The sequence below is a fragment of the Lynx rufus genome, unplaced genomic scaffold (assembly GCF_022079265.1).
Source record: "Lynx rufus isolate CCGP_SWC_20201006 ecotype Redwood Valley unplaced genomic scaffold, mLynRuf1.p SCAF_5, whole genome shotgun sequence".
Classification (NCBI taxonomy): Eukaryota; Metazoa; Chordata; class Mammalia; order Carnivora; family Felidae; genus Lynx; species Lynx rufus.
Window position 1 is genome coordinate 87,453,356 of NW_025814867.1, and position 14,432 is coordinate 87,467,787.

General features: G+C 37.9%; 1 protein-coding gene across 2 annotated transcripts in view; it reads left to right on the top strand.

Annotated features, from left to right (window-relative positions):
• The first annotated feature begins 768 nt into the window (after positions 1-768).
• The window catches only part of FYTTD1 (forty-two-three domain containing 1), a 30,469-nt gene continuing 16,805 nt past the window's right edge, over positions 769-14,432 (top strand). Inside the window, exons 1-2 of one of the 2 annotated variants that reach the window (XM_047099612.1) lie at positions 769-961; positions 5,988-6,116. In XM_047099612.1, coding sequence (XP_046955568.1) covers positions 856-961; positions 5,988-6,116 — 235 coding nt within the window. In that variant the 5' untranslated portion in view covers positions 769-855. Of the gene's footprint in view, positions 962-1,424; positions 1,991-5,987; positions 6,117-14,432 lie in introns of those variants that run through there. The other variant, XM_047099613.1, reaches the window with a different exon arrangement.

A 14,432-nucleotide genomic window follows, 5' to 3' on the forward strand; every position in this document is an offset into this window, starting at 1 on the left:
AAAAGTTATTATGTAGAAATTCATAAAATATTATGAAGTTTTCCTACAAGGATGATTAGAAAGAAAAACGAATCCTATCAATTCCCAACACAAACGAATTAGAGAAAAATGCAGCCAAACAAGCAGAGGTACTTACCCCTCTCCCAAGGGAAGATGAAGTGTTATTAAGGTAGCTAGTACCGTGCAAAATGTTTTAACAGTGCCGGTTGAGAAGTGGTACAGATACGGGAAACGTTAGCATTTGCTTTTATTGGTAAGGTGACGCAAGAATTGTCACTGCATCTTTTCTTCTGCGTGCAGACGAGGCGACTCCGCATGTTGCAGGTGGAGGAGCTGGCCTGGGAAAGGGGAGCTGGGTCACAGTTCTGCAATCTAAGCTGGATGGGGTCTACCCTGCCTCTGAGGCTGCATTGCAGTGGGGTGTGAAAGGTTCGTGTGTACCAAAGCTTAGGGAGCCTTTCTGTAGCAGGAAGGAGTGGAGGAACACAATCTCATTTAAGGCATGCGACTCTGACGCGCTGAGGGTCCAGTATTCCCCAATTTGGGCGGAAAGGGAAATAGCGAAAACAGCGGCCCTTGCAAGCGCCCAGAGCAGGGGTGCAATGTTTCCTCCGGTCCATCAAGGGCCGCTAGGATCACGTCCCCGCGTGTAGCCGCTCTCGCCGGCCTCTCGTCTCTGTAGCCTCTCCCCCCCGCAACCCGCCCCCCTCCCGCAGCCGCGGGTGGGAGAGCGAAGGCGCGGCCAGCACGCGTGCGCGTTCCCTCGGTGCAGCTAGTCTGCGTGCGTGAGTGGGAGGTGGCAGGCCTCAGTTTCTGGCCTTCTCCGCTGACTGTTCCAGCGCGACGTCCCCAACCATGAACCGGTTTGGTACCCGGTTAGTGGGAGCCACGGCGACCCCGCCGCCGGCGGCGGCGAAAACCCGCAGCAATGAAAACCTTGACAAAATTGATATGTCTTTGGGTAAGGAGCGAGTTGGACCGAGTTGGAGTGGGGGGAGGGTGTGGGTGGAACCAAGTAGCGCGGTTTGTGGGGGAAGGGGCGGTTGGCCGCAGTTGTCGGTCGAGTTTTTTTGCGGGTGGGCGGAACCAAGTGAGGGCCCGTGGAGACAAGGGGAGCGCCAGCCGCTGCCACGGTCGGGCCGGAGGGACCCGGGCGTCCCCTCGGCGGGGCCGTGTCTGTGCAGGGACAGTGGGGGCGGATGGCGCTGCGGGCCGGGAGGTGGAGGGTCGAGGGGCGCTACCACTCTTGGGCGACCCCGGCTCTTTGTGAGGAAAACTCCTCGGATTTCTCCTCGAGCGTGTTCGCTGTGGGCGTTATCAGGCGAGCGAGGGGAAAGGTCCGACCAAGCCATCTCTCCTGAAGAAAGCCCTTTGAGAGCCCGGCTGGGTCTGCGTTCGGTTAGAGTCGCTGGTTCCGTAGGAGGGCTTGTTGGGCATTTTGTGTGGCCAGGCCTACGCCTGGCGCGGTGCGAGAAACGCAGAGACGCCCCCGGGAGTTGGCCATTTCTGACGGGCGCCAGACCTCGGGGCCACATCGGGGGCGCGGACCCGAGAGCGTTTTTCAGAAAATACCGTCAGACAAGGGCTTCCTCAGATGGTGTTTTACTAGGAGGTGCCTAGAAAGGAGCGCTCCTTAATCAGGCTTAAAGTTTGCTAATTAGGAAAAAAGCAAAAACTGACGGAGACTGACACGGATTAACGGGAAGCCGGGAGAAGCAATGGGGTCTAGCCCATGAGTGGGGTGGTTTGGTGAGGATTATGGAAAAAGGAGGAGGGTTGGGGATTCAGTTGAAAAATCAGACCTAACACAGGTGAGGCATTAGTCTCTGGATTAGCTGGCCTGAAAATTATTCTCTTTTTGTCAAAATTCAAGTTATGGTTATTAGATAGAGTTAGTTCTGCCAGTGCTTTCGGTGGCTTGCAGGTTTTCGGATAAGTGTTTGAAAAGTACCTGAGAGGCGGATGCAGAGGTGTAACTTTCCCAAGGAAGGTATTTTTCTTTTGCTGTGGTTCATCTGCACAATTTTTGTTTTTGTTTTTGTTTTTGTTTTTGTTTTGTCAAAACTCAAGACCTCTTGGATTTCTGTGATTAGTGCACGTCAGAATCCAATATGTGAATTAAGTGAATCATCAGAAATAATAGGTTTGGCCTCAAGTCTTGTCTTGTTTATAGTAATGAGCTCTAAATAAATGAGAAACCTTTTCAGCTAAGGCCAAGAAGAATATAATAACAAGTAGTATTGAGCGCTTACTACCTTGCAGGCACTGAACGAAACATTTTATGTGTGTTAACTCAGTTTAGCCTCCTAGTAACTCTGAGGTATGTGCTCCTAATAGTAAAGAGCATTGAATCCAGAACCACACTGTCTCAATTCAGATCCTCTGCCACTTACTAGCCCATGTGGTCACAGGGAACTTGTTTCTCGGTGTTTCATCTGTAAAAAGATGATGATAATGACCGTGCTTATCTCCCTCAGAGGGTTGCTATGTTAAATGATTTAATAGGCATATGTCAACTGCTTAGAACAGTACCTGGTACACAGTAAGCACTATATTTACATATAAACACGATATAAGCCATCGTTGTTATTCCCATTTTACAAAACCTGAGCCATAGGAAAATAACTTGTCCCAAATCATACAAGTAAAAAAAACAAAAACCCTGTAGATGTTGCAGGAAATATTAAACATGTATTTTCATAACCAATTCATTTCTCAAGTTTTCTAGGTTCTTTTTTTAACACATTTTGTTTGGTGGTTAGGATGTTCAAGTGAAGAAAACAGGGATAGTTTTCTTTGAGGTAGAAATGAAGTGCTGTGGATAGCTAAAATAGACCTTGGTTTCTTTTCTCTCCCAAGAATATATAGCATTCTTTCCTTTTTTTTTTTTTTAAGTTGAGAATTTTACAGAAATGGGAGGAAGAGATGATACCTGCTTTTTTAAGTGTATTTTTTTAGTAGTCTCTACACCTGACATGGGGTTGAACTTATGACCCTGAGATCAAGAGTTGCATGCTCTTCTGAGCCAGCCAGGTACCCTGAGAAATTGAGAGAAATAAAATACCTATTTTAGACAGTCATGCTTTGTGAATATTCCATTTTATCAGGTCTGTAGAGGTTTAGAATACGATTTTTGTTTGTTTTAAATGGTGGCTGTATGAATTATGTGAATATTTATATATATCTACCAAGGTTACCAATAGGTGGCCTCACTCTGGCTCAGTTTCTTAATTTTAAAATAGGTATTATAATACTTCATAGAATTCTTGTGAGAATTAAATGAATACATGTGCAATGTTAGGTACTCTTATTATTACCATATATATCTTCCTATTATCATGTATATATATGTTATTACTGTGTATGGCCCATGTATATGCCCCTATTATTACCATATATATATAATATATATACATATTATATATATACATACATTATATGTTATATACATACACGTATATTATATATATACATGGACAACATATGTATACATACATACACATATATATATATTCATGGAAGAAACTTTTTCATAAAAGTAGCTCATTGTAATGAATTTTTGTTTTGATACATACTCTGTCTACCTGAGTAGGAAAAAGCGATTTTCTTCTTTTAAATTGGAAGAATCCATAATAGATCATTTAACTTGAGGATTTAGATAATAAAGCATTTAAATATAAAACAATTTTATATTTGTATGCTTTGCTGCTTTTAAATCTTTTTTTATTTTTTATCTTTTTTTATTTTAAGTAGGCTCCATGCCCAATTTATGGCTCATGACTGTGAGATCAAGAGTTGCATGCTCTACTGACTAAGCCAGTCAGGTGCCCCTGCTACTTTTAATTTTTAGTTATGTTTATACTCTAAAATGCCGTATTTCAAAAATAACCTTGTTAGTCAAAATTATACTCTGCCTCTTTTTTTTTGATGGTTCCCAGCAAATTCAGTTTTTTGTGTGTACTTTCATGGCTCTGAGATTTCAGACTTCTGGTGAAGAATAAGTAGCACTTGTTAAAGGAAAGTAGTGTTTTGAAAGTGTTCAAAAATATTCCCTGTCTCTTGAGAATTTAACATGTTCATGTATCTAATTTCGTGAAGCCTTTTTATTTTAAAATAAGTGTTTTTGAGTGTCTTTAACTTGGATGAATTTATGTATATTGAAGGACTGATCTCAAGAAGATAAACTACTTTGGGGAGATTTGAATTATTTTAATGAATATTTGTGATAAAGTTTTAAAGATTACTGCTGGGTTAGGTAATGTAGTAATATATAAGAAAGGATCCCTATAATATATAATTGCTTCTTTTACTTTAGAAAAGACTATATTCATATAGTTGTTAGGTTTTTGTTTAGAGCAGCTTGGAAAAAATAACAGAAGTTAGTTAGTTTTGTGAAATTTTATGAAGTTGTTGACCAGGTCTATTTGCTTTATCAATTATCAAAGGTAATATTGGAGCTGGGACTGTGGAGAAAGTATTTGGATATTTTTTAATTTTTTATTAAAAATTACACCTGACACAGGGCTTGAACTTATGACCATGAGATCAAGAGTCACATGCTCTTCTAACTGAGCCAGCCAGGCGCCCTGAAAAATTGAGAGAAATAAAATTTTATTAATATTTGTTAAATATTTATTAACATTTATTTAATTTAGTTATTTGGGTATTTGAGTATTTTTGGCTTCTAGTAACTTCGTTTTAACATTTGTAAATAGAAATCTAGAGTATAGTTTCCTGACCTTCATTCACATTGTTGTGCTGTGGTTTTAGAGCAATGTTATGTTTGTGAATTACTTTGGTAGGAGAGTTTGAAAGCGAGGCTTTGAAGGATCAGGTAGAAAGAAAAACAAGATAACCCTGAATTATTTTGCTAGAAGAGTGGAGAACCCATAGTACTTTCTTTTTGTGCTATACCTTAATCATGTAGTTTTTTGATTTCATATTTGCTGTTTACTTGTCTGTTTCCATTAATTTTAAAATTTTGTTTTAATGTTTTATTTATTTTTGAGAGAGAGGCAGAATGTGAGTCCGGGAGGGGCAGAGAGAGAAAGAGAGAGACACAGAATCCAAAACAGGTTCCAGGCTCTGTTTGAGCTGTTAGCACAGACTCCACGAGGGGCTTGAACCCACAAGCTGTGAGATCATGACCTGAGCAGAAGTCAGATACTTAACTGAGTGAACCACTAGGTGCCCCAAGATGGTCATCTTTAAAAACCGGAGACTTGGGGGAATCTGGGTGGCTCAGTTGGTTAAGCATCTGACTCTTGATTTTGGCTGAGTCACGATCTCATCATTTGTGGGTTTGAGCCCTGCGCTGACAGCATGGAGTCTACTTGGGATTCTCTCTCTACCTCCCTCTTTGCCCCTCCCCTGCTTGTGCTCTCTCTTTCTCAAAATAAATAAACATTTTTTTAAAAAGCTTAAAAACTGGAGACTTCTGGGATTGTGGAAAGTAAATAAGAGTAATTTTTGTAAACAGATTTTTGCTTATTTATGTGTCAGATAAATACTAGGGATAATGGACATCTCTATTAATTGGTATATCTGCTTTGGGGATTGATTTGAACTTTTCCTACCAAACCTTTCTTTAGTATTCCAAGTATATTGGCTGATTTTTTTTTTTTTATCTTACTATTATCCTCTTAGGAAAGTGCTTTCAAAGTAGCAAAGAAGTTGGGAAATCTATCAACTAGAAATTGAGACTGAGTGGGATGCCTGGGTGGCTCAGTCGGTTGGGCATCCGACTTCGGCTTTGGTTGTGATCTCGCGGTTCGTGGGTTCGAACCCCACCTCAGGCTCTGTGCTGACAGCTTGGAGCCTGGAGCCTGTTTTGGATTCTGTGTCTCCCTCTCTCTCTGCCCCTCCCTGGCTCACACTCTGTGTCTCTCTCTCTCAAAAATAAATAAACTTAAAAAAAAAAAGAAAATGAGACTGAGTGATTGAGTCATTAAGTTAAAATGAAAATAATTACATTTCCTATATCACAGATGATATCATCAAATTGAATCGAAAGGAGGGAAAAAAGCAGAATTTTCCAAGACTAAATAGAAGACTCCAGCAAAGTAGTGCCCGACAATTCAGGATGAGAGTACGATGGGGAATCCAACAGAATTCTGGTAAGTTTTACAAGTAAGTTTCAATAAAGATCTGTTATTTGTGGGTTCATAGTATATTATTTTTAATACATACTTAAAACATGGAGGAAATATGTTAGTACCCTTTGTGATTACTTTCAGATTTTTGTTTAATATTGAAATCTCGTAAACATGTTAAGTTGCCTTAAGTAGGTGATAACCCTGTTTCTTAACAGTATTATGGGATTTTTAAAGTAACCCCAATGTATAAATAGTATAAATTATATTTAGGGCTACAGTATTGTAAAGGATCTTACATATCATGGGGCCCTCCTCAGGTGTTTCTTTAATAGTTTATCTGGTGAATAGTTACATAACTCCAGCATCCACGTCTTCAGTGAAAGCATACCACCTCAAAAGACAACTCCATTATTGGAGATAGCTCTATTTACTACAAAGTTCTTTTAATTTGAATTGAATCATGCCTACCTATTAACTCTATGGAGTTACACGAAACAAACTCCCTTTTCTATATGAGAACTTTTTAAGTGTGTGGAGACTTCTGTTCTACATGGAAAATATTTCCAGAGTGTTTGCATTATCATCTAGGACTTTTAGGATTTGTTAAATCCTCCAGAGGTAACACTCGGAATAGAGTGCCTTAGATATGACCTAATGATCTTGGAACTCTACGTATATAGCTAATTTTGACACTTTGGAAGCTTATTTATTTATAACCATCTTGTTCCAAAATGAATTTAAGGCAATAACTGAACCCTACTAACTATATATGACTGATTTATTTTTTGCAGTTATATCAGTGTTTTAGAATAAACTTTTGTTCAAATTAAAAAAAAAAACTCTAGATCTTTTTTTTACACATGTAAAAAATGTTTCATAAACTAGCTCCAAGTTGAGTTTTATCCTGTGTGTTAAAAAAACATAAAAAATCATTATCAGTGGGTTTAACATGATTGTATTTAGTTCTATATCTAACAGTTAATATGCCATCATACCCTCAAAATATGTTTGTAACTGAGGTTAGACCCTACAAAAAATTTTATTCTTCTCTAATTTTTTAATTAGAGAATTAAATTTTTAAAAGATTTAAAAATCTAAATTTTTAAATATAAACACGTAAATTTTGTGACATAATCTAGTTGCAGCAAATATTCAGCACACCATATTGTATATGATTTGCTTTAAAATAACTTCAAAGCAAATCATAGAAGCCAGGAATACATTTGTTTACACTAGCCATATGTTAAATATGTGATAAATTTCTTGAACTGACCAGGTTCTCAGGATATTTAAAGATGCGATCTTTTACTTCAAGGAATTTCTAATAACAAAGATAAGACAGGAAACATGGAGTTGAGAAATGTCATAAGAGAAATTCCAACAGTACTATAGAACTTCAGACAGATTTTGTGCTAAGAAAATCAGTGGTGGTTTAATGGATAAGGTGAAATAGGATCTAGTCCATGAAGGATCAGAAAAGCTTTCCTTTTATGGGGGTTATGATCTGAGCCTGAAGATAAATGATATCTAGGGGTAGCTTATGATCTTATAAGATTGAACTTGTGCTTGTTCTCCAATTACATGTGACAGATCCTAAAATAGAACAGCTGTTGCTGTCACTGAATGTGCAGAGAGATAGAAGATTGTCTCAAATTCTGATTGGTTAGAAGTTCAGATTTCCACATTGTAATGTCAGTGAGGATGTTAGCTTGAGGTAAGAGAACACTTAAGACAGAGAGCCCTTGGCAGGCTCTCAAATTATTTTTATTTTTTAAAATACCAGGTAACTTTGTATTTTTTAAAAATTTTTTAATGTTTTATTTGTTTTTGAGAGAGAGAGAGGGACAATGTGGATGGGGGAGGGGCAGAGAGAGAGAGAGAAGGAGACACAGAATCTGAAGCAGGTTCCAGGCTCTGAGCTTTCAGCACAGAGCCCGACACGGGGTTCGAACCCATGAACCACAAGATAATGACCTGAGCTGAAATTGAGACGCTTAACCAACTGAGCCATTCAGGTACCCCTCAAATAATTTTTACTTATTATTTTTTAATATTTTATTTTTTGAAGTAATCTCTGCAGCCAACTGTGGGGCTCAAACTTAGAACTCTAGATCAAGAGTCACATGCTATACCACTGAGCCAGTGAGGTGCCCCTCTCAATAAATCATTTTTGATGGTTGAACAAATAAGTGAATAAAATCTTCCTAAATCTTTGCCCAAAGTATAGTCACTCATTAAATATTTGTATAAACAACCTAAATATTCTTCAATGGGGCAATACCATATAGTGACAGTTCTCAAAGTATTGTCCAGGGATCCTGGGGAATCTCCAAGACTCAAGGCATCCATAAGGTCAAAACTATTTTTATAATGATACTAAGACATTAATTGTATTTTCACTCTTATTCGCATGAATATATAGTGGAGTTTTCCAGAGTCTACATGATGTGTGATAATTAAATTGAATGTGGTAGCAGATATGAAAATCTAGCTATCTTCTATTAAGGCAGACACCAAAGAGATTTGCAAAAATATAAAACAATGCTACCCTTCCTTTTAAATATTTTTGTGTTTTTTTTTTTAGAAAATGATTGTTATTTTTCATTAAAAATGTTATTTGCCCTGCATTAGGTTTATTGTTTTAATGAAATAACAAAGTTTTTAAATATTTAGTTTTCATTTCTAAAGTGTGATAATATCCATAAACATAAGCCCACAGAAACAAAAATTCTAGAGCTCTCAATAATTAAGGGTATAAAGAGGTCCTGAGACAAAAAATTTGAGAATGCTGTTTCTTTTAGAGGTAGAAGAGACAGGAAAATATTTGTATACTGCTTTGGAAAGGAGCCAGTAATGCATTCACTCTGATTCGACATTTCCCAAAAAAACCCTCAAATCTTTGTGTAAGATTTTTATAACCTCTCAAATCAGACTCCAGAAATTACTGAGGCAAGTCAGTAAGTGTGTGAAAGAAATTCGTGAAGGTATTGAGCAGAGGATTCAAAGATGAAAATTCCTGTCTCTAGTTTTAATTGTTCTCAACCTTGGTCACACCTGTGGAGCATTATAAACTAGAACAATGCTCTGGTTGCACTCCATTTCTGCTGAAGCAGAATCTGCAGAAGGAGGGCCTGGGGATTTTTTTTTTTTAAGCTCCATACGTGATTCTGATACATGACTAGGGTTAAACAACTGCTCTAGTACAGCTGAAAATGTGAAGGGACCTTCATAGAGGTAGTAGTTGCAATACTGAGAATGAAGGTACTCTGGAAAGACAGGAGAACTTTTAGAAGGGCTGGAATGGATGAGAACTAAGAAAAGGTGGGGCACCTGGCTGGCTCAGTTCATAGAGCATGCGACTCTTGATCTTGGGGTCATAAGGTCAAGCCCCATGTTGGGTGTAGAGCTTGTTTAAAAAAAGAAAAAAAAAAGTAAGAAAAGACTTATTGTATTAGATGAGGCCTTTAGTACCTCTTTATAATGCCTTTTAGAATACAAGTCACTTACAGAAGGTAAGGAGAGAATTGGGGCTGTATGTATAGGTCTTTCTTAACTTTATGAAACACAACAATGAAAAGGTGAAAAATAGAACCGTTGCTCAAGTTGAGGTACAGCTGGTGAATTTTGTTCAAAGGTATAAAGAGAGGGAGGGGTTAATGGATGATAAAGTTTGCTAGATGGTAGAGGAGAAGCCACTCATAAAAATAAAAGTGGAAAGGATAATGAGTATGGGAACAGTGACTATAGCACTCAGAAATAGAAAGCACCCAGGAATAGAATTCTATCTTGTACTTTTCTCCTTTTAATCAGTTTTATTCTTGTTAAAGAGACTTTTCTCATGCATCTTTCTCATCGAAGCTTAAAACTTTGGTATAAAAATGGATTCCTCCTCTCTTTAATCTTTCTTTTTGCTCTGCTAATTCATTCATTCTTTTGGAATACTTTCAAATTTCTTTGTTCCACTCCTAATCCTTTATCATGTCTTGTTTGAGTACTATAGTAGCATCTGAATGGTCAGATGGAATGGTCTTGCTGCCTTCCTTCTTCCCTCTTCCATTCAGTTTAAGATAATTTTGGGGTGGTTCAGTCAATTAAGCGTCTTGACTTCAGCTTGGGTCATGATCTCACGGTTTGTGGGTTTGAGCCCCACATCGGGCTCTGTGCTGACAGCTCAGAGTCTGGAGCCTGATTCAGATTCTGTGTCTCCCCTCTCTCTGCCCCTCTGTTGCTCGTGCTCTCTCTCTCTCAAAAATAAACAAACATTAAAAAAAAAGGGGGGGGTTGTGGGAGAGGGGGTGGGCTAAATGGGTAAGGGGCATTAAGGAATCTACTCCTAAAATCATTGTTGCCCTATATGCTAACTTGGATGTAAATTAAAAAATAAATAAAAAAGAAAAAAGACCATATGGTTTAAAAAAAAAAAAAAAAGATACTGCTTCTAGACTAATGTAACCCAGTCATGAATTCTGTGACTTCTCATTCCTTGTCAAGTATATTCTTTATCTCCATGTGAAGCATTCTGATTTGAGCCCACCACATCCATTTACTTCTTATTCTTACTCTAAAATTTTTTAGGGTTTATTTATTTATTTAGAGAGCAGGGCTCAAACCCAGGAACCATGAGATCATGACCTGAGCTGAAACCAAGAGTCCGATGTTTAACCAACTGAGCCACCCAGGTGCCCCTCTTATCCTTATTCTAAACTGTATCTCTGTATGCTATGGTTATCCATGTCTTTGTACTTTTAACTTTCTATCTTCCTATTCAAATTTTGTCCATTTTATAATGCCTAGCTAAGAGCCCACTTTTTTGGTAATAGTTGCTTTTCTTCTCTTTGGAAATGTGTCCTAGATTATATTTTGCTTTTTATTCTTTAGTTTTTGCAGTTTGGAAAATGTTCAGTTTTGGAGCCATGCAAACTGGCGCTTAGAGCAGTAACTGTGCCATTTTCTGTAACATCTGGGTAGTCACTGTTCTTCACCTCACTTCACTCACCTGCAAAATTAAGATGTTAGCGTCAATCTCATCAAGTTCTCGTTTAAAGTACTTGGCCCAATGCATTAGCAGAGTTAATGGTATCTGTTTCATTATTTAATACAAATAAAAATAGTAGTTGTAGATTTAATTAGACAAGTTTCGTCAATATGCTTAATCTGTATTTGATTGCAATTCTAGAAGGAAATAATACATATAACAACAGTAATTTGATTTTCAGGGGGTGTCTGGCTGGCTCAGTCAGAAGAGCATGCAGCTCCTGGTCTCGGGGTTGTGAATTCGAGCTCCACGTTGGGTGTAGAGATTACTTAAATAAAACTAAAAACAAAACAAAACAATTTTATTTCAAAATTTTAAAAGTTGTGTTTTTTCCTCATTATAAAAGTAATAGCATCTGCACTTTGGGGTTGAGGCAGAGAACCCAAAAAAGGAACAAATCTGGAAGAACTCCCTGTCACACTGAGTTGCCATGCTGGTGGAAATCACTAGGAAGCCATCTGTGAGTGTGATGCGACTTAAATTCAGTGGAGGATGAGTTGGGACTAGGAGTAGATCTAGATAGATTCCTAGAACCCAAAATTTAAGGCATCGCTCACACTTAGATTTTATGCCTTTGGTTCTTCTCTTGCTTCACTGTAGTCTCAGCTTACAGGGGAGGGATAAATGAGTACCACTGGATGTTCCGTGCAACAGAATGAGTCTTTAGGTATACACTGGAATCTGGAAGTAAAAATAAAAATTCTTTCTTTAAAGACGGTCCAGTGCCCTCTACTTACAAAGCTTAACATTATGCCAGTTGGTAAGAGAAATGTTCCTATAACAGAAGTAAGGCAGTAAAGAGTGAAATGGGAGTAATAAATTGGTAAATGCTTCAACCATTATAACAAGCTTTCCCAATTGTCTTGTTGAACTCTGTTCTCAAAATAGGTACACCACACAAAAGCATTCTGGAATTAGATACGTTTGGGAATACATACACTGTTATACCCAACTTAGAGATTCATCACACATGTTAGTCCTAAGAAATCCTTTAGTAAAGAAAACTATTTTAGCTTTTAGTTTGGACATGAAACTTTTCTGTTAGAAGACCTGTTACTATATTGTAGATGTGTAGTATTATACAGGATACAATTCTGAAGACACTTCCCCCAAAATTAGAGTTAAAATAAAAATGCCCAGTATCACAGTTGTCACTTAGCATGGGTCTCTGAAATTTCTGGCTATTGCATTAAGAAATAGAAGAATTTGAGGTATAATTATTGGAAAAAAGAAGACAGTATCATTTGTAGATAATAATGGTTGTTGCTTAGTAATCCCCAGAAATAATTTGAAAGCCTATAGAACTAAAAAGTAAGTTCAGTGGGATGACTGATTAAAAGTTATTAATTAAAACTCAGTAGCATTCTGTCACCCCAAGAATGACAGTATGAAAATTATTATTAGAAAAGGGATCTTTTTTTGTGATTGACCAAAAAAAAAAGTAAAAATACCTAGTAATAACCTTAATAAGAAATATACAAGACTTATGTGAGGAAAAGATTAAAGGTTTACTGAGCCAGTTTAGTCACAAAAGAAGTGGAAAGACATACTACATTCATGAATATTGTAAACATGTTAATTATTGAAAAATTAATTATAAATTTAACATAATTCTTCTTGCAAAGCATCAAAGGATATTAGAACTTGACCCCAGAAAACTGACTTAGGAGCATGACAGTTCATGAATGGAAGAATAGTGATAGCCAAAAACACATAGAAAAGGTCCATTCTCACTAGTAAACTACCAAATAAGACAAGATTTTTTTTTTCAAATACTAAGTGATAAAGATTAAAAAGAATATTCAGTGTTATCAACGATAGGGAAAAAGTGGCACCCTTATGTTCCTGGGAATATGAATAAATAGTCATTCTAGAGGGGATTTTTAAAAATATGAATCAGAATCCTTAACTTGCTTTACCATTTGATACAGCATATCAGGAGTGCCTGGGTGGCTCAGTTGGTTAAACATCTGACTCTAGATCTCAGCTCAGGTCTTGATCTCAGGGTCATGAGTTTAAGCCCTGTGTTGGGCTTCACACTGGGCGTGGAGCCTACTTTAAAAATTGGGGTGCCTGCATGGCTCTTGATTTTGGCTCAGGTTATTATCTTGTGGTTTGTGAGTTTGAGCCCTGTATTAGGCTCTGTGCTGATGGCACGGAGCCTGCCTGGGATTCCCTTTTGTCTCTCTGCCCCTCCCCTGCTCTCGCACATGTGCACATGCTCTCTCTCAAAATAAACATTAAAAAATAAAAATAAATAAAAAAAGGAAAAATTAACAAATGCTCTTATAATGTTGTTAGTTCATATTACTGATAACTTGGCAGCTCTGTAAAATTAGAGGTAAATTTATATATAACTAATAAAGTACAGGTTTTTTTAATTGTCCAGTAGAAAAAATAACCCTGAAAAATCATGCTTTTTTGCCTCTGTAGAAAGACAGTAACCAGTTTTGTCTAATATAGCTGTCTTATTTAAGCATTCTTTTTTTTCCTCCACTGAATATAAAATCTAGCTTTTCCAAATTTCCTTTTGAATGGATTTGTTTCCCTGCTGTGCTCTTATTAATGAGTTAAATAAAAGTTTGTTGCATCTTTATCCCCCCCGGAAAATATTATCTATAATGTTATTATAACATTTATAGTAGTTTAACATTAGAAATAAGTGAAGTGAGGGACGCCTGGGTGGCTTAGTTGATTAAGTGTCTGACTTTGGCTTAGGTCATGATCTCGAGGTCTGTGAGTTTGAGTTCCATGTCGGGCTCTGTGGTGACAGCTCAGAGCCTGGAGCCTGCTTTGGATTCTGTGTCTCCCTCTCTCTCTGCCTCTCCCCCACTCACACTTTGTCTCTCTCAAAAATAAATAAACATTAAAAAAAAATTCTTTTTTTAAAGTGAAGTTCTGAGGTTGGTTGGATCAAGTATGGCACATTAAAAAATGATACAGTGAGGGCATCTGGCTGGCTCAGTGGGTAGAACATGTGACTTTTTTTTTTTTTTTAATTTTTTTTTTTTTTTAATTTTTTTTTTTCAACGTTTATTTATTTTTGGGACAGAGAGAGACAGAGCATGAACGGGGGAGGGACAGAGAGAGAGGGAGACACAGAATCGGAAACAGGCTCCAGGCTCTGAGCCATCAGCCCAGAGCCTGACGCGGGGCTCAAACTCCCGGACCGCGAGATCGTGACCTGGCTGAAGTCGGACGCTTAACCGACTGCGCCACCCAGGCGCCCCGAACATGTGACTTTTGATGAGTTCAAGCCCCACATTGGGCATGGAGCCTTCTTTAAAAAAAAAAAAAAAAGA